Here is a 24,631-nt window from a genome sequence, read left to right on the forward strand (position 1 = left end):
CATCAAAATATGCTCCTTCTCCTCCTTCCTCTTCCAGGACTTTGGGTAAGCCAAGTCCCAATTTATTCCTGTTTGGGGGGGAAAGTTAAAAAAAAAATCAGAAGTCAACACCAGGAGGCTTTACTCTTCCAACAGGAAAGAAAACACTTTGTTTCTGCCAGCTGTTGTTGTTTTTCCTTACTCTATTGTTTCCTCCTAGTGTGCTGTGACTTCTTTGTTCCCCAGAGAAAACAAGCTTTGTGTATGTGGAGAGAGCAGCTTTGATTAATGAAAGCAAACAGCCACTGCTTTGTTATTCTCTGTATGATGTTCTGATAGTTACTGTTTTCCAAACATGATTTCTGCACTGCTGCACTGGGAGGAATCTCTTAAATAGAAGCTGGGAGAAGTGAGATGGGTTGTGGATGTTATTAGACTGTGGTGGATATACATGTTTGATTTCATTGTACATCATGATCAAAAGCAGAACTCCAGCAGATTAAAAAGGCAAGTAAGCAAGCCAGGGGAACAGTGTTCTTCCTCTTGGCCTTCCTGTTCCTTGCCACTCTTCTCCCACAAGCTGTAGGCATCTTGTTCTGTTTTTTCCATCTGCCTTTTTTTCTCTAGCAGCTTTTGTTTCCTAAAGGCTTCGCTTGCATTGCCTTTCCATTCCCTGTGTTAGGATCACTGTCTCTCAAGCATTGTCAATGTGCAGTAACATAACTGTGGGGAGAGAGAGAGGCACACTTGCTTCCCACATCAGGTGCATTACTCCCTGACTTGGAATACCATGATCCATATGCACTGTAGTCATAGTTGAGTTTTCCTTGCAGGTCTGAGGAAGAGATAAAAATTGATTTCTTACTGTCAGTAAAGGAATACCACAGCCAGGAGGGAAAGTGGGTCAAACTGAGCTTGCACTGTACATAACTCAGAGCCTTTTGGCTTGTAGCTGCTCCCTGAGTAGTTTTATCTTTAGCTGGCTGGTAATTGCTCTCTTGATGAGATTCTTCTACTTCAGCAGCCAAAATCCTGAAATGTGTAGCTCCATGGTGCTGTGCCATGATGGCTGTTGGCCCCAGAGGGCCTCCTCGAGCTATGGATTTGGCTTCTCAGCCAGAGCCTGTGGGTAACCTGCCTTAAGGCTTCAGCTGTCTGTCTCCAGGACACTGTTACTTACATCTGAATTGAGGAAAGTGGCAAGTGCCTCAACCAACCTCAGGCTCAATTAGAACCTAGAGGCTTACCAGTCAACTATCTGAGATAGAAATGGGGAGAAGGGAGGCAAGATTCATGGCAGTAGATAGTTATGTAGAAGCGGTTGGAGCTTGAAAAGTCCTGTGGTGTAGGAGTATTCCCTGTGACAGGTTATGCACCTAGAAAATGAAAATTAAACTGCTGAAGTGGAAAGAATGCAGTGGGGAATAAGGATTATCATTGGGATTTGATGACTTTTGAGTGTCCAAAAGGCTTGTGTCAATTCTTGTGGCACTGGAAGTTGATTCAGCTCCCTGTTAGGTTAATGTAGACCTGCAAACAAAAGTCCTCAAATACCTTTTTATTGCACATAATTTAGTCTTAGTTTTTCCACATTTACACTGCAGTAGAGAGTCCAAGTGTTGACTGTTAGGCTTGTGATTCTGCTCTCTCTGAACTTCTGATTTCCCTGGACAACAGGAACAGTATGGATCTATCAATGTATTTTTAAGGTGTTGAGCATGATTTAGCAGTCCCAAGCAAGCTGGCTAATGCTGAGCTCCAAGTTTGCTTCATCATACCCTTGTTTGCTTTATCAAACCCCAAGTTTGCTTCTCTAGCAAACCCTTAGACTACCTAAGCCACAGCAGTGTTGGGTTGGAGAGCAGTATGCCGAGGTGTTTCCCCTGTGTAGGCTCTCAGCATACTCATGTCCTTGCTTGGTTCAGGTTATGACTTTTCACAGGGACACAGTCTGAAAAGCAAGTGCTGTTACCAGCTGTAAACATTGCCTTCTCCCCTCCTTGGCTGAAAATAAGTCACAGCTCTAATGGCTCGACAAACAAGGGTAGAAGGGAAAAAAATATTTTTCCTTTGTGTTTACTTGATGCTTTTTATAGCTCTGACTGCTGTCAGTGTCATTGTTTCCCCGTTATTGTCCAGTAATTTCCTCTCTTGTCCACGTGGGTCTTTCCCACAACAGAGGAGAGAAAAACAAGTACAAAAAGTAGGAAAACACTATTGTAAAACCAAAGAAAGAGGGAGTCTGCCTATGCTGTGGGCAGGTGGAAGGTCATAACCCGTTTTCACACATGGAGCAGAGATGAAGGTGATAAGGCCTCTTTAAACTTTCCGGCATTAGCTCCACTCATGGAAAAAGCAGACATTTTGGCTAAATTTCATGCTGCCCCAGCAGTAGCCTTTTGCTGATGGCTTTTCTGTCTCCTAGGACCAGATTGTCCACAGCTGTAAACAGCACTTTAAAGTGCAGTGCACGGATTTTCCAATGAGTTTACCCTGTTGGCTGCAATGCTTATTTTGAAAATCCAGATCAGTGCTGATAACTCAAAAACTTTTTCCAAACTTGCATCCATTTCTGCAATGACCCTGCCAGCTCTTTTGTCAAGGCTTTCTTGAGAAGTACTTGGAACTAATTTTTGTGCTGTATGGATATTTTCATCAGTTAGTAGGCTGATGTTGAATGAAGCAAACCTTGATTAGATTTTCTTTGTGCTATAATAGTCACAAAACAAACAAACCCTTGTTTCTCCTGCCTCTACAAAACCAACCTTCCTTCCTTCCTTCCTTCCTTCCTTCCTTCCTTCCTTCCTTCCTTCCTTCCTTCCTTCCTTCCTTCCTTCCTTCCTTCCTTCCTTCCTTCCTTCCTTCCTTCCTTCCTTCCTTCCTTCCTTCCTTCCTTCCTTCCTTCCTTCCTTCCTTCCTTCCTTCCTTCCTCCCTTCCTCCCTTCCTCCCTCCCTCCCTCCCTCCCTCCCTCCCTCCCTTCCTTCCTTCCTCCCTTCCTTCCTCCATTCCTTCCATCCTCCATTCCCTTCTTGGTGTCACATAGAGAAAGAGATCTCTTAGTGTGTTTCTTCCTGCATTTATTCTTTGTCTGTCTTGTTATTTGTGTTCTCTGTTTTTGGTGAGGTTTGTTTTGTTTTGGAGTTTTTTGGGTTGGTTGTTTTTGTGGGGTTTGTTTTGTTTTGTTGGTTTTTCCCAGCCTCTGTACAGCATACTTCACATGCAGCTTTCTTTCATGTGAAATCTGTATTTCCCATACAGTTGCCTAAAGCTTCTAGGACTAGTGTCCAAGGCTGCAAGGATCCTCCTGTGGCTGCTCAACCAAAGGCTTCTGGGCTTCCCATGAGGAAGACGTGGAGGGGCATGTAGGACATGGTTTCACTTTGACTTCTGTAGAGGAGTCCTTGAGCAACAGTTCACAGAGGTGACAGGCTGTTTAATTTTGGAAAAATGTAAAATTTTAGGCAATGGCTGCCCCTAACCTTGCTCTGCAGCTCAGCTCATCTGCTGTACTGAAAGGAAAATAGCTCACCTTTCCCAGCTGGGGGAAATCCATGCTTCAGACTAGTTCTGGTCAGCAAGTATATTCTCCCTGCCCCTGCCCAAGACTTCACCTGCCTGAGGAAGGTGCCTCTGAGAAGATGGCTTCTGTCTAGGAAGATGTTTCTTTGTAAAGCTTGGTTTGTTCTTTTAAAGCCTAAAAGCTGAGTAGAACTGGGTGGGGGGGGTAGAGGAGGACAAGACTCTGGGGAGGTTTAGAGCAGAGGAGAGAGCTGGGGTTCAAACCTGACCTTGCATTTCCGTCTGAGAGAGCCAGATGTCCCCCTGACTCCTTGAGAAGCACTCAAGCACTTTATTCCATAAAGTTGGAAGCAAAGCTGAATCTCTCTTATGTGCAACATGAGGCTTTGCAGAGGTTTTAAACAAGCACAGAAAGTCCTAGTGGGTTTGGCTCAAACAGCCAAATAATCTCTTACAGGGTCTATCCAAGCACTTGCATTTTTCACCTACTCTTATTGCTTGTATTCTTTGGCATTTACAGACCAAACTGTAAATAAGGTTTGACATAATCTTCCTTCTTTCCTCTGTGTGGTGTTTTGGAGCGTTTGTTTCCTAAACAATCCCTCAGTCTCCCCCCGTGTTTTTTAAAAGATCCTGAGACAGGAGAGAATGGATGGGGTGGAAGTATCCAGCATCATTTGGGATTGTATCTGACTTTAGCTACTTCATTAATCCAGCCTTCTTGTCATTATGACACACTTTCTCCTGGACACTCTCCTGGAATTGCTGTACTTCTAGCAGGCAGGATTTCACCAAGACCAGCAAAGACACATAGATCAGGCAGGAACTCTGATGGCTGATGCTTTCTGCATTTTGTTAAGTTAGAGCAAACAAGAACCTCTTTGTTCCTTTGCCTACATTATGTAACTAAAATTGTTTTTGTGAAAATAAGTCTTTCCCGTGTTCAGAAAAAAATGTCCACTTGAAATAAGAAAAGAAAAAGATTTTCTAAATTTCTTATATTCAGGCCTCCCCACAGGAGAAAAAAAAAAAAGTTCACAGCAACTTCTTAAAATGTTTGTTCAAGCCCTGTGAGCTCTCCCTACTCAGATTCTTATTGTGGAACTAGGAGATCCACGTTCTGTAAACAGCATGTGAATGCTTTTTTAATAAATAATTACATTGTCTAAGATAAATCTGTTCCTAAATCTGGGCAGTGAGAGGCGTGTGAGAGAGAAAAGTGGCTGCATTTCTACCCAGTGTCTTTCTTGTTTTCAATGGCCACGATCACTGACTGCCAACAACACACTCTGTGTTCCCCGTCCTTAAATGCCTGAAGTAAAGGGTTTCCAGCTGTAGCAGGTACTTGAAATTTTCACCTATTCCTTCTCAATTTCATGAAGAATTTCAGGAAGAATTTCTTCATGGTTGGGGTTGTTGAGCATTGGAATGGACTGCGCAGGGAGGTGGTGGAGTCACCATCCTTGGGTGTGTTCAAGAAACAACTGGATGTGGCATTTAGTGCCATGGTTTAGTTGACAAGGTGATTGGTCAAAGGTTGGACTTGCTGATCTTAGAGGTCTTTTCCAACCTTGATTTTGTGCTTTCCAACCCTAATGATTTTGTGATTCTCCTTGGAGGCTGCAATATTTTGCTTACCAGGATCAGTTGTGTGAGCCTGCCGACTATCCTTGATCTGCAACTGCTGCTGAGGTAAGTAAGCATAGAACTGACTGAAGCTTCCAGGCTTGCAAGAGATTTATTGATGAGATGAGCAAGTCAAGAGCTACAAATAACTTTTAAAAGCCTGCAAGAAATGAGCTGAGGTCTACAGACTAAATGCTGGTCAAAACTACGTGCTGTTAAGAATGAAGTTGCTCATGAACATTTCATTTATAGAGCATTAAGAGGCTTATCTCAACAGGTCCATCAACAGCCTGGATGGTAACCAAATTTCTCTATTCAAATTCTCCAGCAGAGCATTTTCACTGTGAGCAAGCCGGGCACTGTAACGGCAGCAGTGGCTGTGACCCGTCAGCTGACCCACCACGGGAAATCAACACCAGGGGTTTGCTAATGCTTGCTCTTTGCCCACAGCAGCATAAGAATGAAGAGTGCTTCTGGTCCTCAGCCTAGGTTGGAAACCGGTGCTTATTTCTCTTGAGTTTACAACAGTAAAGAGGATGGTTTTTAAAAATTTTTTTTGTCTCCACAGATTTACTATTTACTATTGCTACTGGTTGTGCTGGAAAACAAACATGCAGGATGCAAACCTGGGCAGGTATCATGCAGTCCCAGTGCAGTTTACAGTCAAATTACCACAGAGGAGTGCAGCTGTCAGTTTTGTGTTAGGGAAGTCTATGAAATAACTCTCATCTTCAAGGTTTAGAACATGTTGAAGGGTGCAATAACTTGGATTTTGTAGGACATCTTATAACTGGGTTTTAAATCAGAGTGTGTGCTACATATGCACACTCCCCACCCCTGTTGTTGTGGGGAGATGGGATAAGAAGACTAACACGTGTGCCAGTTTTTCAGGTTTGAGCTTTGTGGTGTTTTGTTTTTCTCTCTTTTTCCAGATGAGCACTGTCCTCTTTCAGTAACTTAACAGTTTTGGGAAAAGCAACTTCAAACCAGACCATTATAATTCAGGTGCTAGATCCTACCTTAGCAATCTGCTGGTTTGGAGATTGCTCTTCAGAACATTTAGCCTTGACATGTACAGCTTTCTAACCAGAGAAAAGTACCAAACTCACATACATACACGGACACAAATACACACGCACATAAAACTAAAGTGTTTATTGCATGCTAATGTTACCATAATCAGTGCTGGCAAAAATGACCCTTCTCCATTGTGGTGTAACCAGAAAAACACATAGTGTCTTGGAATTCCTTCAGTCTCAGCCAGCTGCTGCCTCTTTGAAGGATCGCCAGTCTGGGAACCAATATCACTGTGCTGAACACCAATACGTTCACTGCAGCAATGTAAACATGGCCAAAATTCAAAACTCCAGGTGCATGAAGAATTTCAGTATAGAGTACTTTGGGAGAGATTTTTGTTTGAGATTTAATCAACACACACACACCTACTTCTCTCCTTAAATGATCATGACAAGCCTTGGGAAAGGAGCGTTATTGAACAAACTTGGATGCTTGGCTTCTGTCCTCACCCTTGCTGTTGCTGGCAGACATACTGAAATGATGCAGTGCCTTTAAAGAAGGCTGAATATATCCTCACTGGCACATAGAGGAAGTTTCCACGGAAGTCATACAAGAGAAAACACTGAGCACAGAGATCCGCTCTGCTGTGGCTGTGCAATGTTCATCGAAATGGCTTACTCGTGAGGAAATAAATAGTGCCTTATAACACCTTTCAGCTAAGAAAACAGGGCAATGGTTGGCTTTAAAAGGATGAGGTATGGGAACACTCCTTATGGCCAAATGGGGTCTGTGACAGTCCATCAATACTTGCTGTAGTTGTCATCTTTAGCTTTCTGTGCTTCAGGGTGAGCAATCAGCTGTCCTGCAAGCAGAAGAAAATAAGCGTTTACATGCTGGCAGAGATGGTCAATAAAAGCATGAGGCTTTGGAAGTATAAACTTTATGGATGACAGCAACAGATCAGAAGTACCCTGGCCTGGCCTGGATTCCTGTATTTGTCAGAATGGTAATTGTTGTGAGTGTTGCTCTCTCATGGAGCCCTGAATTGTGCAATGCAAGGATAAAACAGGGCAGAAGGTGGCCAGATATCCACCAGGCTACTTTATTGCTTTTCAAAATAAGAAGCACCAGCTACTAAAAAGCACACACTGACACCAAGGCCCAAACTGCCAGTTACAGTGTCATAGCATATGTGTAGTGCAGTGTAGAAAACAGGGATCTATGGATGATTTAGCATTCTTCTGAAAGTGACTCTTGTGCAAGAAGCAATGACAAATTTGAATGAAAAAGCACCCTGAAATCCATCAAATAACCTTATGAGACTTCAGACTAGCAGATTTTAAACTGTCTTGGCTTCTTCTGGAACTCACCTCAGATTCTTGTGTTTCTGGGAGAGTTTCTATTCCATTGTGATCCTGTATATCTTGTGGGGCCTCGGCTTCTAGCTCTACATCAGCCTGCATGCTGGGATTTTCATTCTCCCACTTTGCAAAGCCTTTGTTCTTCCCAGCTTTTCCGTAGAATTTGGACTTCATTTTGGGGAAAGTGTGGGAACCTGAATCATTCCAGCCTGGCTCATGCCAGAGTGGTTCTGTCTGTGTTGCTTGGCTGGTGGTCACCCGCTGCAGCCGCACGGAAATTTTCCGTGAAGAGCCAGTGACGAGGGTGATAGCTCTGCCATCAAGGTCCTGGTGTTCTGCAGCAACACTGGGAAATTCAAATACTTCATCTTGGACTGAAAGAGAGGGTGGAATTGTTTTGTTTAAGTATTCTGCTTCAAGGTCTTTACAAAAAGTTAACAAACATGGGGGAGGGTGGGCAGGTAACCCTTTGTATGAGGCAGTGCTAAAATTATCAATATCCACATGCTGCTTGGAAACTGTTTCTGACACTGTGTGCACAGATTTTATTGTCTTACCATCTGCATGCTCAGGGCATAAGGCAATTCTAGAATTGTGCCCTACGTCTCCTTGCTCCTAAGTGATAAAAAAGGAGAAACACCATTTCATTTCTTTTCAGCTGGGATGGGGTGCCAGTAAGGAGGATAGTAAGCCTTAGACAGGACAGTAAAGCCAGCCCTGGAGAAAAGGATGTTGTAATCTAAGGACTGAACACAAGCCATAGTGCAGCAAAAAGGACAGGTGCTGCTTTGTGTGTTGATGCAAAGGAAAAATTAAAAATAGCAGCAAGAACACTGGCCATTAGACAGGATTCCAGAAATGGTTTAAAACAGGAAGAAAACTGTTCTCACCTGGAGGCAGAGATGGACTGCTAGGAAGAGACCCATGGTTGCTGCCTACTGAAGTTCCTCTGGAAAATTTCCTGCATGCCAGCACAAGCAGGTCTCTGCATTGCTTGTGACAGTTGGCACCACAATCTGTAAAAAAATAAATTGTCAAGTCATCAAATGGAAAGCCACAACTATCTGGTAATCCCTCAGGGCTATTAGCAGGCAGATACCAAGAAAGTACTTTGAAGGAACAAAAAGTTTGACAGAAGTTGTGAAGAATGTCACAGAAATGGATCATTTGGTGTGAAAGGCATTACAAAAAAAAAAAAATTATTTCCATGACAGCCATTAGTAGAAAAATGGCAGCAGAAGAGGGAAGATGATATTTTAATCATAAAATAGTCTCAAAGAAGAGATGTGGAATGATATGATCCTGTGTATGCCCTACATAAAACTTCTGCTTCCACCAAGAGAGGGATGGGTTATTTATTTGGCTGGCTTTTATCTGACCCAGCAAGGCCCATTATAGTAAGCACGTTTGGTTAGAGGACACCAGAGCATCTGTACCCTGAGTGTCTGGAAGGACTGCTGGAGGTCAATGTAGACTATTGTATGTTAAAACTAGTCAGTAAAAGTAGTTCAGTAAGCAACATTAGCACATGAATGAGCTCTGTGGAAGTGTATCATCCACTCAGAAAAGACTTTTTAAGTCTTTTCTGCACTCCAAGCCTCTGCTGGGATTTAAATCACTGTGGATACATCATGACTAGGTACATTTGTCTGAAGCATGGCTGGAGTATGGATCTTACATGAAAGAAAGGGCTGAAGGGTGGAGAATGTGCCCCAAACACAATCTTGCTCTCCTCTCTATCCTTTTCCATTGTCTAAAAATTCCCATCTCCCTTATTTCTCCTCTGCTGCTCCACAGCCCAACATTTTGTTCTGGGTGAGCATTGTCAAGGTTTATTTAATTTATTTAAATATCAACCATTTATGGCTCTGCTGTAGGAACCTCTCTGCTAAGGGCAGCAGGTCTGGCATGATGGGTGAGAGTTGTGCTTTCTGCCAACACCTTGTTCCATGCCTAGCTCTGCCCTTCTCTGCCTCAAAGGTGACACACTCCCTCAGATACACTAAAGATCTCTCTTGAAGTGCAGGACTCCTGCTATCACTTGCAGACCATGCTTTTATGTCATTACTCACAGTGCTGGGGTGAGCAGCAGACCTGGGAGAAGGAACTCCCTCCCTCCCCCTGCTGTGTTCAAACAGAGGATGGCAGCTCTGTGCTGAAGGCAGAGCTCATCCCTAATGGGTGTCACATTGCAGTGATGCTGGAACACAGAGCAGCTGGTTTTGCTGCAACAAAAGGTAGGCAATTGACCACTGCAGGATCTGAGTGAGCAGCTCTGCTCTGCTACTTTCATGCTTCATTGCCTGTAACTTCGACTTTGCAGAACCACTTTTGCTCAGTCTCCACTGGGCCACTGCTACAGGCAGTGATGCAGGACAGAAGCTCAACTTTCAGATCTCAGAGTGAGTTTACAGGCTGGTGTGACAAAACCTTACCTTCGTTTCCTCATCCTACCAGTAAAACTATAGACTGCAACCAGCCCTTTCAAAGCTTCTAAGATGATAGATAAGTAATCAGGAATATCTGAATTACATATGTTAATTTAGCCATGGACATTTTTCCCATCCCACTCTGAGGAAGAGAGGTTTGTGGCTGGAGAGAGAGAGAGACAGGAGTATGGTGTATCCTAAAAAAAATTATTGTGGATTCTTTATCCTTCTCCTTGGAGTCTATGTAAGACTAAGTGAAAAGAGTACAAATGTGAATTTTCCCCTTTGAATAACTGAGAGGCAGCTACAGCTATGAAAATCAACAGTGCCCTTCAGCCAGAGTTGGGCTGCTTGAGAAATAAACAGGTCCAGGATTTAAAAGCCAATGAGAACCACTATAATGCCCTTTTTGGTCTGGCCTGATTAATATGGTACACGTACTGCATAAGAAATTAAATATTTATGAAGGCAAAGGAGTGGGATGTAAGAGCTCTAGCATTTTTTATGAGTTGAATGTCTGAAGAAGGTCTTGCAATGAGACCTGCTGGGCAGTCCAGGAATTAAATATTTCTCTATTTCTAGCTCAGCCACTATTAAATTGCATGCAGGCTTCACTACAGGCACATGGATGCACATGGATGTACATGGATGTACAAACTATTGCCAGCAGACTTTTTCCTGGCCTGAGTCTCAGGGGATATATTTCAGGATCTCTCAGTGTTAGGATAAGAACACTTGGTCTTCCGATTTACAAGGTCTTTACTGGTAGAAAGTTACAGCTTTCTTTACTGGTAAGAAGTCACGGAGTCAGGGCTGCTTTGGACCTTTATCTCACAGAATCTTTGCATTCTTGCTGTATTCCAATGTAGTAATGTGCATTCTAATGCAGTGAAAATTCATAGTGTGCCAGCAGTCGCTGCTCATGGACAATGCCAAATGCAGGATGTGTTTGAATATATGCCATTTCAGTTAAAGGTATGGTTGACTAACTTGTACTACAACCCACCACCCATAGCTTGAAAGAAATCCTTGTAGTATTTATTTACCTTTACATTTGTAGCCTTGTTTGATTATACCCCAGAGCTGCAAAGAAAGACAAAAGAACGTCAAGGAATCAGAAAAGAAAGCTGGAAGGAAAACAAGGTCACAATGAGGAAGTACCAATGGCTACAAAAGCACAAACAGGATACAACTGCTCTTAACACCCTTCCTGTCAGGCAGACCTCCCCCTCTAGTTGTGATAAGACTTGTGTGGCTTCTCCCTTACTTCTGCTACTTACTTGTAGTAATGGGACTACCAGAGAAAGAGAGACACAGATGACTTTTGCTTCCAGGAATGGGTTAAAATGTGCTATCATATCAAGCTCAGTGAAAACATTCTGCTTCCAGGCTCCCTTAATGTTATCTGCAGGAGAATTTCCTGCGTGCATCCATTCTCCAGATACATTACTGACCCAAAACATTCAAACAGAGCAGAAGAAAAGACCACTGGGGATAAAAACTAGGTTCTTGATTCCCATACTGGTTCCCAGCACACCTAGTCATAGCAATTTGATTTGTGCACCTGCCATTTCCAACTTAAAAAAAACTCAACCCAAACAGATGAAGAATGAAACAGGCAGAAAAGCCATGAAATTCCATCTTTGCCTTCCCTCAAAGTTGTTCTTGTCAACATACACTTGCAACTACCAAATGCTAAACATCCAAGGGCCAGTGTGTGTGGTCCCATTTTTGGGAAGCTTTCACTGCCACATGAGCAGGATTACTTGGAAACAGGGAACCTCCCTACTAAATTGTTTTCTATGTACTCAGCAGCACTGTATCTACAGCCACAGCATTATAAAAACAAGCATTTCCACTCTTGAGAGGCAGTGAGAGGAATGGGCAGTTTTTCTAACTCTAGCATAAAAGGAAAAAAACTGGGGACTCTGGTGTTTATTTTTCCTGAACTCATTCACGAGGGAGGGTGAGCACATCCAGGCAACTGAAACTGTGTGTGGCTCATCACCAGATTTATAAGTACACACGCACAGAGAGCAGGGGGTGAATACAGTCATTAAAGAAAGGTTCAAAAGGAAGAGATGAAGATCATTCTAAATACGAAGGAAAGAGTAAAATAAACACAATGGAAAGATTCTGGAAAAAAAAAAATCCACCCCACACACTGCACAAAAGAAATAGCAAGCAAAAATGGGGCTCTGGAGAGAGCAGAAATAGATTAGATAAGGAAGAAGAATGGTGAACAAAAGAACAGAAAGGACAACAGTGGGAGCTGGGTCCACAGAAGGCCTGTGGCTTATTCTTTTCTTGCTAATGCCATACATGTGCACAGCTAATACAGCTGCTGTGCTCAGGCAGCAACAGGGGAGCACCCCAGTCCCACCTGAAACAGCGGAGATGACCTATATTCCCAGATTTCTTTTACAAGATCACTGTAAGAGACATGGATTGTTACTTATTTCATTTAAGCTCTAATCTGTTCCCACTGAAGGCCTCTCTAGTCATTCCTCACCTTCTTATCTCTGTACCTTCCTCCCACTCAGATTGGCACCACTGTTGTGGTTACACACTGCAGTGGAAGCTTAGCTGAAGTGTCATGTCATGAATTCTGATCTAAAGCTTTGAATGTGTCTGACACAGCTTTGCTGCCAAGGTAAGAGGATCTGTGCAAATTCAGATTATAAAGCTCAGCAGGATGGCTGCTCACCCACCCTGCCACAGGGTGCAGCTCAAGCTTTGGGATGGAACTGCAACTGGCCATGGGCAAATCAACTTGGGGCTGCTTAATGGCATTAGGTCTTAGCTTGACCTTCAGCATTTGTAGCGTTCTAATAACTGTGTGCATTGCACTGTCATGTCAATTCATTCTGCTGCATGGTCAGTGCACATTATTTTGACTGTGAATCAGTGCATCAGTTTGAAATTAGGTTTCCACCCGTGGATGACTAGCACTGAAATGCAGAACAAATATGCAGCAGATTCTGTCGTTGGTTCCTGTCCTATCAGTCCAACTCATCCACAGAACAATGCCAATGACTTCAGTGAGCTGACAGGAAAAATTACCTTATTTCCATTTCCTGTATAACCCCTTACTCATTTGCATTCCTGCACTGGATGCAATCAGGGAGACGTGAAAAATCTAACAATGGCCAATTAAAAAATTGATGTAGGAGAAAAATATCTGCAGGAGAGAGCATTTCAGGGCAGTCCTTGGGCCTTGCTTTGCAGTGGAAGCCTTCCAAACACGCACCGAGTGTCACGAACGCAATGACGTCTTCCCAAGGCAGCCTGGAACAACAGGCTCAGGCCCTGCCCCGTGGGGCTGCTGGAGCTGTCAGCCTGAGAGCCACCAGCACACCCCTACGTCAGCACTGACCATGTCACCAGGAGCCAGGGCTCCTGCAGCTCCAGCGGAAATAGGCGGAATTCCTTCTTGCCCGTGGCACTAATCAGCGGCAGCGATAGGGGCTTCAGGCACCCAAACAGGACTGACATGTCACAAAAGATGTGAGTGGAAAATGGGAGCATGGGCTAGAGCAGAACGCCAGGGCAGGGCTGAAAGGAGGCACATTTTTGCACTCTGCAGTGCTGCTGTTGGTACTTTCAACCATCGTGAAGAAATATTGCTAAGTGGGAAAGATCATGGAGTAAAGTTATCTGTTCTGGAGAGCAGGGACAGGGTCTGGGTTACAGCCTGTTATGTGAGCCACACACAAACAGAGGACACGGCCCTCTGCCCCTACTGCTTTAGCTGTCTAAATGTCGACATTTGATTTCAGCCAAGCGTGTCCATTAAAGTAACTTCTATATCATAGTAATTCTTCGCTACATTTGGTTTGAAGTGGAAAACTTAGAGAAGGTTTACAAGCAACACAAATGTCTACAAAACCAATCCTTTCCCAGATATGTAGAGAGCATTCTAATAAGTGACATCTGGTAAGTTATGGCTGAGAGAAAAAGCAAATTTAAAAAAACCCTCCAACTAATAAATTCTAAAAATTCTTATTGTACAGAACTGCTGGAAGCACTTTTGATTTCTTTACCAAATTAGAAGATCTGTTAATTCAATAGGGGGAAAATTAGGGCTGTTACAGCCACTCAGAGAATCATGAACATATCTATGTTGCCATGTGCAATTTCCTGAGAAAGAACAGCTTTTGCCTCATCTACATCCTCTGCTCCAGACATCTATTTTCCCCTGAGCTTGTGTACATGGGAAATCAAGCCAAATTAAAGAATTTAAGATAAACTACGTAAGACCATTCATATAGTCTCTAACATCCTTTAGCCAACATAATTGTTCCCCCCAACAGAAATTCCTACAAACAGTAGTTTTAAGAAACCACTAAATCAAAACTGGATAGCACAGCTACAACATGAGTAAATGTTTTTTGCTTCTGAATGCCACGAGATATTATTTGGCCAAGACACTTGAGCAATGCATGGAGCCAGTTCCACCTCATATACATTAAAGGCTAAAAGTTGTTTTTAAGATATGCTATTATTAAAATCATACTTACAAATCCTGCACAGTGCTCGCAGAAAGTTGGTTTAAGATACGTCATTTCCTGAAAGTTATGAATAAACCCCGGTCCCATTTTACACTGAAACTGTGATTTAGCTCTCAGAAAGTAAGCCATCATTTCTTCTTTGCTTATAAGACCATCTCTGTAAGGAAAATAAAAAGTAGAACAGATCTGTCATTGCTCTTGGCATTGAAGAATTTGGGGTTTTCTCATTGCAGAAAGCATATAGCACAGAAAGCACATCCTTTGAAAGAGCTGCAAGAGTCCTGGAAGGAAAAAACCCTTACAGTCTTTGTGGTTCTTATATTTCTTTAAACAGTAACACTGAACCTTGTTATCTCACCTGTTAGTGGTATGAGAGCACAGACCAGGCCACTAAATGAAGGACCTTGACTTACTGCTCACACAGAACAAGGTTATGCCTCTGGCTGGCCACCAGCCTTCACTGGATAACAAGAGATTCTGGATAACAAGAATAATCAAGCCCAGCTGAAATGGATGTTATATATACCTTCTAGAGTATTTGTTACCCCCTCTCTGTTACATGCACTCATTTCCCATGTGCTGTACAGAACTTATTTGTTTCACCAGTCTGATGCCTGGCCTGAGCAGAGTATCTCCACTTAATTTCACAGTACTCTAGGGTTTTGAGTCAGTCCCAGCAGGAATTTGTCATTAAGCTATTACATAAATGATTTTTAAATTACCAGGTAAAGCAGGAGTCCAACTTAGAGTATAAGAATTTAAATGATAACAGAATTCGGCTTTCAGTAGTCTTGTCAGACAAAAGAAATTTGGGAGCACTGCTTCTTCAATATATGTATTTTCTGAATTTTTTAAATTGAGGAAAAGGGGAAAAAAAAAACACCACAAGGAGATATCCAAGCTTACTGGTCTTTGTCCAGTACACAGAAAGAGTCCAAGAAGGGGAAGTTGGCAGCTATGCTCTCAAAGTCTTCCTGAGATATATAACCATCATGGTCGTGATCGTAGTTCCTAAAGACAGACTGGAGAGAAAAAAAGAGATATTATTGTACTATTATCTAGCTTATCCTGAGTCTATACCAGCCCCTTCAACAATATAATTACATGTAAACCAATGTTTTATTCAGCTATTGCGTCTGTTTTATTCCTTTTATTTTCTTTAGTATTTCAATATGCATATTATTGGACTCCATGGGAAAAGTTGCTGATTTTTAAAGGAAACTTGACATCACCATTTATCTAGTGATCATCCTCCACATGTCTTCACACATAATTATTCTTACTTTACTTTTTCTTCTTTGATGGAAATGTCACTAAAATTCTGCCCCAGGTGATGACATATTCCCTTTGCTTCATTAAGTATACTTTTTAATTGAAAAAAAAGAAAGAAATAAATAAAACAAAAACAACAGCAGCTTTCCCATGAGTATTTCAGATGGTTTTGGCTCCATTTTTCTCTTAGGTGGTCACCTCTACTCTGCCACAGTACTATTTCAATCTATTTTGTTTACTAATATTTTGACACCCCAACCATGGGCAATTTGTGCCTAACAACAATTCTCTTCCATCAACCCACCCCAACCTACCACTAAGCAAAAACAGACATGGGATCAAATTCAAAGGTCACGTGCAGTGATGGGTGCCCTCCTCAGCTGCTAAGGAGTCGCTGTATTCTGTCTTCCTGTTTGCAGAGATGTGCAAACATCTCTGGTGTTAAAGCTACATGCCATGCTGATGGGACAAACATGAGTGTCAAAGTCAACATGGCTATCTGAGAGGCACACAGTGAAGTACAGGCTCCTTTGTTAGATGAAAATGTTGTTGATAAAGACATTACATCAATACACCAAGACCCCTGAAAGGCATCTGGAGTGTCCCTGTCACAAGGGACACTACATCTGTTTTAACAAGAACATTATGAAACCCATTTCTATGAAATGACTGTAACCAATGACTGGCAGACCTCAAAAAAACATCATAAAGACGGAACTAAAACACAAACCCAAGTAGTATTCAACACTTTTTGTAATAAAAACAATGGCTAAAGCACAACTCAAAGCAGCAAGTAAACAGCAAATACTGGCAAAGTGAAAACACTTGTAGAGTGGTGTGAGCCTTTTAGTGAGCTGTATCCATAAAAGCCCCAAACCATGCTTTAATCCTGTCAAACTCAAATCACATGTCCTGAACCAGGCCAAAATTGTGGAATGGGGAACTGCAACTCCCTCAACTATAGGAACAAACACAAACTCCCACCCAGCACATTCTGGAAAGATTAAGGAATTGTGGCAGACTTCCTATTTAACAAGATATCAAAGAGAGGTTTGGATGTGGAGTCATTTTTATCAACACATATGGCACTGACAAAAGCAATTCAGGAACAGCATGTACATTTCTGGCATCCCACATTAGAAGAAAAATTAAACTTTTTTTAGAAAAGGTCACGTACAAAAAGTAAACAACAAGTTATATTTGAAATCTGGGTGAGAGAACTGAAGAGTTTGTTTAGGTTATCTTAACAACATGACCCCAATTAGTGATCTGTAACACAAACAAAATCAGAATTTAATAGTTCCTCCCAGAGATACTGATTAATTTGTAAAAAGGAGAAAGAAAAGTTCAGTCTCTCCGAAGGAATCCGGAGGTGTTTAGCTTTTTTTACATTACCTAGCACAACACATCACCTTCCAAACTGGAGCTGGAAGATCCCAGCTCTAATTCTGTGTGACCTCATGTCCACATTTTTAAAGAGACATCAAGACAATGCTATCTTTACCATACATAACATGCTCTGGACAGTAAACTAACAGCAAGTTAAAAACCAGAAATAGTTTCCAGAAAAGTTCATGGGACCTATTAATGCATGCGACCTTGTTTTTGAGTTGTTTTCTTTTCAGCTGTGGCTACGTGGCTAGAGCTAGAAACTATGTGGCTAGAGCTGCAGAAAATAAACTTGCACTCTGAATTTATATTTGCTGGACAAACCTATTAAACAGCAGCCAGATGCTTCTGAAAGTCTGCTCCTTTTCACCCAGAAACCTGTTTACTAGTCCCATTGGTGACTGCAGGAATAAAATAAATATTTCTGAAGGTACCTGTAAGGGTTCAAATTTGAAATTCACCCCAACAATAACAATGTCATTATAAGCTTGAAACCGATTATAATGATGAAAATGATCAAACCTACCATTCTCTTAGACCAGTGTAATGTTCCAGATACTTACATCCACCAGTTTCCGGATGTGCTTGTTGATGACTGTGGGGTCAGGTTTAGGTACCACTCCAGATGCCCACTCCAGTGGCACTACTGGCTTGTTGGGGGTGGTGGGGGAGGTAGGCTGCTGAGAGATGGATCAGAATACAAGGATTTTCAAATCTGAATTAAGAAGTTGAATTTCCCAGTAAAAGCATCTCAAAATGTCAGAGTTACAACGGCAAACTGCTGGAGTGCTCATGCTGTAAAAATGTGCTCAGCAAAGCACCAGGCAAGGTTTTTAAGGGCTGCTTGTCTTTACTAAGAGATTCAGTCAGGCTCTCTGTGGCATCTCACAGCTTCACTGCCACCACCCAGGGAGCTCAGTAGCAAACCCAAGCAGTCTTTCCTCACTGACATCTCCAGAGGGTTCAACAGCAATGAAACTTGAAGGAAGGGGGAGGAAGGAGGGTCTGTAGGGTTTTTAAACACATTGGGCATCAGAAATAGGTAAGCCCAGAAACCTGCTTTGCTCCTCTGTAAAACCTCTGAGGAGTTCACCACAGTCTGCCCTAACTCCCTGCTGGAGGGATCATGCCCAGAGGGAATGCCTCAACCAGAATAAGCTCCTGCTCCTGCTCTGTGTGCCACCAGCAGGACAGCAGGATGCAGAAGCAGGGCAGAATTGTGCTCAGCAATCCTGCTGGTTTCCAGCTGAAATGTGCCAGGATGCACAGCTTGATTCATTTAGGCAGCTTGAGTAGAAAGGCTCTAACCTTTGACTTGTTCTGCAGATAACACCAGCCAGATTATTTTATTTTAAAAATGTCTTGGTCTTGACAGAACAGTAGCTGACAGCTCACTGGATGCACAGACTTCACAACCTGACTCTTTCCACACCACTACAGTGCTTTGGGAGTAGCTCTGAAATGCAACTCAGACTATTCAAGTAGGAAATATAGGACAAGTTCTATAGGAAATACAGAACACATTTTCAGGTAAGGATTAAAAAAACCCAGTTAGCATGGACAAATCTGCAAGACAAACTGGCCTTTCCCTGCATCTGCACTGGACATCTAGCAGCTGAAGCTGTGTCAATTAGAAAAAATTCAGTGTTTTGGGTCAGAAGGGAGAGGGTCCACAGTCTCAAAAGGCCCCTGTGTTAGCTGATGAGCAAAGAATATGGGTCTCATTTGTCTCACTCTGAATTTCTGTGACTTGAAAGGGAGACAATTAAGACATGTAAAGATGTTACACATATCATTGTGTACAGCAATGGTATTGCAGACTTTGACATCCATGACTGTGACCATGAGAAATGGTCACAGATTCATATTTTACTGTGTTTGGTTGGAAAAGAAAAACAGGATTGGTTAGTGGTTTGCTTTATTAATTTGGTTTTTCCTTTTTCAAGTGTTAGAACAGCTTCTATCAACACCTTGATAGATTTTGACCCATACAAATGTGCACAAGTAAGTTTGGGAGGAAAACACCCCTATATCAACAAAATCCAAGTTTCATAAGAAGTACAGTGAACCTGAACATCCAGATCTATCTGCCAAAAGCATGGACTCAAAGCATCCAAATTAAACGTGTCAGTGTGGTGCTAGACTACCAGACCTCACAAGGAGCTTTTAACATCTGCTGGTCTGAGTGAGTAGTGGCAGAAAGAAACTGAATTCACTGGAGCCTTCCTCTTATTTCTGGGCTATTTAATTTGAAGTCTCATTCAATTTTTATGTTTTTTTGACAAGTTGCAATGAAATCCTCATGTTACTGACCACTAACCAAAGGGAATTATTTGTTCTTCTTTTGCACTCATAGACGCAAATGAACAATGGGGATTTTATTTATGTATTTGAAATGCATCCTATGAGGAAAGGTGCTAACTGGCTGTCCAGAGACTTCCAAGCTGAATTTATGAAATGTTCCAGAACACTGTATCTGGCCATGCAGTTTGTGATTCCCACTGTATCTCCCATTTATTTCATCAGCACAGGGACCATGGTATTGTAGACTGAGAAAGCATTTTCAGACGTTTGCAAACATCTATGTGTTTTGGCATTGAAGTGAATTCGGCTGAAAACAAAAAAAAAATTTCCCAATGCATCATGAGTGGTATAATTGCACCAGGCAGAGTTGTCCTCTAGATAATAGCTGTATCAGTGAAAACTGCCAACAAGAAGATCACTAATGGTTGTGGAAAAGCAGGACACTGTGACAAGGAGGTGCTATACTACAGCTGGTGGTCATTCCTCAGAGTTTTTTGAGGCTGTTGTACTGACTGAAGGACCTCCTCCCAGTTTCAGCAGAAGAAAGTCTTGCTCGAGTCCCTGTTGACAGCAGACTGATATGCTAACAGATCAGCTCCACTTTTGCCTGAAAATGATTGCAGCAGCATGAGGCATTTCCTCCCTAGCGCACCTGCATGGGAGTGGTACCCACATAACAATAAATCAAGGAGCAGTTGGAATGACATAACCAGGCTGTCACGTTGCCTTTGACAAATTTTTCCACATACAAAAGCCCCACAGATCCTTTCCCCTGTAATGGAGACTGTGTGCTTTGGCACTCCATCAAAGAGAAGAAAGCTTCAAATAGTCTGGTGCTGTCGATTCAGCTGCAGCTTTTCACCCATCAGGGAGCTGCCACGGCTCAATGTCACGGGCTGCTCATTGATCCTTGTGCAGAACTCTCCCACAACTGCTGGGCACTGTTAAAGTTCACAGCATTGTTTGTATTGCTTTTGTCCTGCTTAAAGCAAGGCTGGAGATCAAAGCAGCAATGTGATAATTTTCTTCATTTACGGTAGCGGTCCGTCAGTCCTTCCACAGCATAGGGCTGTGACATTTCAACTTTGCTGGCAGTAATGAGAGGGACCCAGAAAGACTGAAATAAACAACTGTTGTGGTCAAATTGTACCAAACAAGGACTGGAGGCTCAGTAATGAAATTTCAAATGTTCAAGCTGAGCTAGTACTGACTGTAGAAATATTCATTAGTTTCCTTATCATTGCTTATAATACATCACTGGGAGCACACACATAGTCCTCAAAGTAGTCTCCAAGAGTAAGAGATTAATAATTTTAAACCTTAGAGAAGCCTAAACTTGGAAATTTAAGGGTTCTGCTTCCTTTCTGACTTTTAAGAATGCTTCAAAACCTTAAAAAGCACTGGAATGCATAATCTCAGACTCCTGGACCCTGCTCTCACCCCTGTGAAGCATTTCCAGCCACTCTCAGCTTCTGCTGCTGTCAGACTTGAGAGGGCTCAGCCTGAGAGCATCACAGGCTGGATATGAAAGGTAATAAGAATGTTGATACACTGAAGAAATGCTCAGAGGAAAGTAGAGTCCCCAGCCTTTGGCAGCAGAAGAAAGTGAATAATTAATACTTGAAGTGGAACTCAATTATTAATTATGAGTAATAATATTGAGTAATAACTCAACTATTAATTATGAGGTTTATCTGTATCCTTTGACTTTCAAAAATAAAGAAAAATGCATGAATACAGCATTAGCTTTAGTTGCACATAACCAAATAAAGACTAACATCTATTCTCATCTGTTTAAACATTGCTTGAGAGCCCAAGATGCAGCCAATTACACCTAAGCAAACAGTTCTAAAATACTACAGTAATTATTTGCCTTGCCTTAAACAAACCTTTTAACTCAGTGTTGTTTTATGTAACTGCCCCAGCATACAGAAAATCAGCTAAGGGTCACACAATAAATAATTTATATAAACTTATAAAAGATTATACATCTAAAGCAGAACTTTGTTTTCCAAGACTTGCAGAGGTTTTGTTGAAAAATAATTAACAGTGACATCTGGCATGTTCCACTATTTGTTTCTCCCAATATGCACTAAAATAAAAGTGCATAGTGGGAGAAATAAATAAAACCTATAAATAGTTCCTGTGTTTTCTACTCAAATCTAACACTACAAAGCTTTATATTACATTTGAATAAGGAAACACATTAACTGTCATTTAAAAATTAAACCAACTGCATGCAGACAAAATAAACAATATGTCAAAATGCAGTGAAAAATGACTTACAGATTTGGAGTTCCTTGGCTCCAGCACCAGCGAGAGCTTGTAGATGTCATCCTCAGTGTGGTAGAGGTCCAGGGACAGCTATAGGTAAGAAAGAATGGGAAACAGTAACATTTACTAGACTGGTCTGGATATGACAGGCTTTTAAGCTCCCACTGAAGGCAAACACAACATTTTGCTACTCTGAGCTCAGGAGACAGGCCAAAGCCCCGTGCAGCTGCTGGAGAAGTGGATTTGCCGAGTGAGCACAAGCCAGGCTGGTGAAGAGCACGCTGCTGCTCGTGTCACTGCACCTGAGGGCTGGAACAGCCCTGACCCCAGGGTGAGAGGGGCTGCATGCTCGTGCACAGAGGGACATGGGCTCCAAAGACCACCCCTACACAAACCCCTTGCTTCTAGCAGCTCAATGTTCATGAGAGATCACAGAGAGGCAGCCTGGTGAATGACAAAGCTTCAGGACAGTAGTTGTAGAGAGGCTAGGCTGGAAGGATTTCATTTTATTTTGTTAATCAAGAAGGGTCATAGTAGTGCAGCTCTTCTGTAAAGATCAGCCCATGCAGCAAATGCCTCTTTGGAAAGCCCTGGGCAGACAGAGGTCTGGGAGAGGCAGGCTGGGTTTCCACTGCTGGTGATGCAAAAAAGTGCTCCACTGGCTAAATCCCAGTTTAGCCCAGCTTGGCCTGCTCCTGGTCACCTCTCAGCAAGTCAGGCAAATTGCCTTCCAGCTGTTTCTAGATAAGTGAAAGATTTGTCTATCATGTTCTCATTCTTTTCCCTGTAGGATTTATTGAGGAAAAAAAAGAAGGTACATAAATATACTTGAAGTAGGATGAATCTGTTTTTACTTAGGCAGCTGGGGTCCCGCACTGATCAATGTCTGCAGTGAACTCCTCCCTCTCTGCAGTGATGCAGGAGAAAGGTAATCAGCACTGTAGCTAATGTTTGACAGTGAGAGGAAACAAACACTGCATGTTTCCTGTGATCGTGTTCCTGCATTAACTGGCTTTGAAGGATTGACATGATTTGAAGTTATCATCCACGTTGCAAATCCCCAGTTAAGCTAAGATTGAGTTAAAAGGATTTTTTGCTGTTCCCGAGCAGACAGAATTACTACTGACTAAATGACTGGGACAGAAGGTTATTTTTAGAGAATCTGAAGTGCCAAGTAAGAAGCAAGCGGGACCAGTGACACCTACTGCAAACCACCTCTAGGAACCACCCTCTTTTAGGCACAATTTTGTGTGATGAGTAAGACACAAGTTGTGTCCTTTCCCAAGATAGGTTCCCAAAGCAAACACATGGCTTTAGAGAAGTCTGGAGATCACATTATTCATTTTGTCTAGCTGAAACATTGCTGATTTTTGCACTTTGTAATTAAGGGCACAGTGAAATGTTGTGCATCTTGCAAGTTCCTTTACCCAGCCAGCATGCTGCTGTCACAGGCTGAGGTAAGGGCCTGTCCTAAAGACAAAATTGAACCAGTAAGTGCTGTAATAAATATTGATCATGTGGTGAGATGTTCAGAGACTGCATTCCACCTGAGTGGAGTTCCTTGGTGGCATAACAAAAGCAGCGCTCAGGTGGAGTGCATGACGTTATCAGCTCAGACTGGGAGAGCAGAAATGGTGATTCAAAAGGTGTTGTCTGCTTTCTGTGAAAGAGCACAGTTTTCTCGGCAGGCCAGATGGGCTGGGTGTGGATCTGGGAGTGGAAATGTATTAGTATTTATTGAGCAAGCTTGTATCTCTCCCTCCCTGAATTATATGACCATATCTGAAGCAGTGGATATAACTTCATTAGGCACAATGTGCAAGCATGCAGTGGACAAGGTATTGTCTAGGTCAGAAGTTTCATACATTAGCACAAAACTTACAAGCATGATGATTATGTTATATAAGCAGTTATGTAAGCATTCGTTTTATATTTTATTTACAGTTTTGCTACAACAAATAAAGTATAATAAAGATTTTCCTAGAATAAGCTTTACAGTGAGTGGCAGTTTCTATTCTAATTTTACTATCATTGCTGTCCTATTCTTTTTCTGAGCAATTTGGAGGAGCATTGAGAAAGGTAGGGGAGTGATCAGAAACCCATGGCTTTTTTTTTTTTTTTGAAGTGGAACTTACTGAATACAAGTTAGGGAGGGTGACTTTCAGTTTGATTGTTTAGGTAGTTCTCATTCTCTTCACCAGATTGTACAAATGCCTGGGGCTTTCCAGTCATTTGCATATAGTCTCAGAACAGGTTAGATAAATAGATACTGAGAGATAAAAATAGCAAGGGAAAAAGGTGGCATCGAATGAGTTTTAACACAGTTCATATAAATACACTGTGGTCTAGCTGAGAAACTGAGATCCACTCCCGTTCCACAGAAAGTGATGAAACATGCACCCACAGGTTTTATTCACATGTGAAAAAAAGCCAAACCAGTGCACAGCAGGTAAGGTTACAAAATACAAGTGTTCTAAAGGCAAAACTGTCATTAAAGCTGTTTTTCCTCTCTGCTGCACTGCCCAGCTTGTGTTTAGGTCCTTTCTCACTACATCTTAGCTCCACATGGTACAGAACCAGGTACAAGCTTGGGTGGAGGTGGAGCAAGCATGGCCAGTAGGTCAGGAAAAGAGGAATAATCACAGACTAAGAGCAATCATGCACTAAGAACTGAGTCCATCTTCATGTAACGTCCTCTGGCTCGCTGGCAGCTGAATTGTAACACATTTACTTGGCTTGTAACTCAGACTCATTTACTCAGCCCAAGGCAGGACTTGCATCCCTCTCAGCTTTCCTAGTCTCCTGTGCCAGTAAACCTGGTCCATACACCAAAACCTTCCCTTGTTGGTGACATGCTAAATTCCATGCAAAATGCTGGCTTCTTTCAGCTGCTTGCTCAAAGCTAAAGCTCTGTGAGCTAGAGGCTGACTTTTTATGCTTACAAAAAGA

General features: G+C 42.2%; 1 protein-coding gene across 6 annotated transcripts in view; it reads right to left on the reverse strand.

The window, feature by feature from the left end:
- Window positions 1–6,265: 6,265 nt before the first annotated feature.
- Window positions 6,266–24,631, reverse strand: part of RASGRP3 (RAS guanyl releasing protein 3) — a 59,838-nt gene continuing 41,472 nt past the window's right edge. For 5 of the 6 annotated variants that reach the window (XM_064708720.1, XM_064708725.1, XM_064708719.1 and 2 more), the window contains 8 exons: window positions 21,695–21,772; window positions 17,668–17,784; window positions 15,350–15,465; window positions 14,453–14,600; window positions 10,979–11,015; window positions 8,394–8,519; window positions 7,513–7,877; window positions 6,266–7,004 (listed from right to left, as the gene is read on the reverse strand). In XM_064708720.1, coding sequence (XP_064564790.1) covers window positions 6,996–7,004; window positions 7,513–7,877; window positions 8,394–8,519; window positions 10,979–11,015; window positions 14,453–14,600; window positions 15,350–15,465; window positions 17,668–17,784; window positions 21,695–21,772 — 996 coding nt within the window. In that variant the 3' untranslated portion in view covers window positions 6,266–6,995. The remainder of the gene's footprint in view (window positions 7,005–7,512; window positions 7,878–8,393; window positions 8,520–10,978; window positions 11,016–14,452; window positions 14,601–15,349; window positions 15,466–17,667; window positions 17,785–21,694; window positions 21,773–24,631) is intronic. The other variant, XM_064708723.1, reaches the window with a different exon arrangement.

This window comes from Zonotrichia leucophrys, chromosome 3 (assembly GCF_028769735.1).
Source record: "Zonotrichia leucophrys gambelii isolate GWCS_2022_RI chromosome 3, RI_Zleu_2.0, whole genome shotgun sequence".
Lineage (NCBI taxonomy): Eukaryota > Metazoa > Chordata > Aves > Passeriformes > Passerellidae > Zonotrichia > Zonotrichia leucophrys.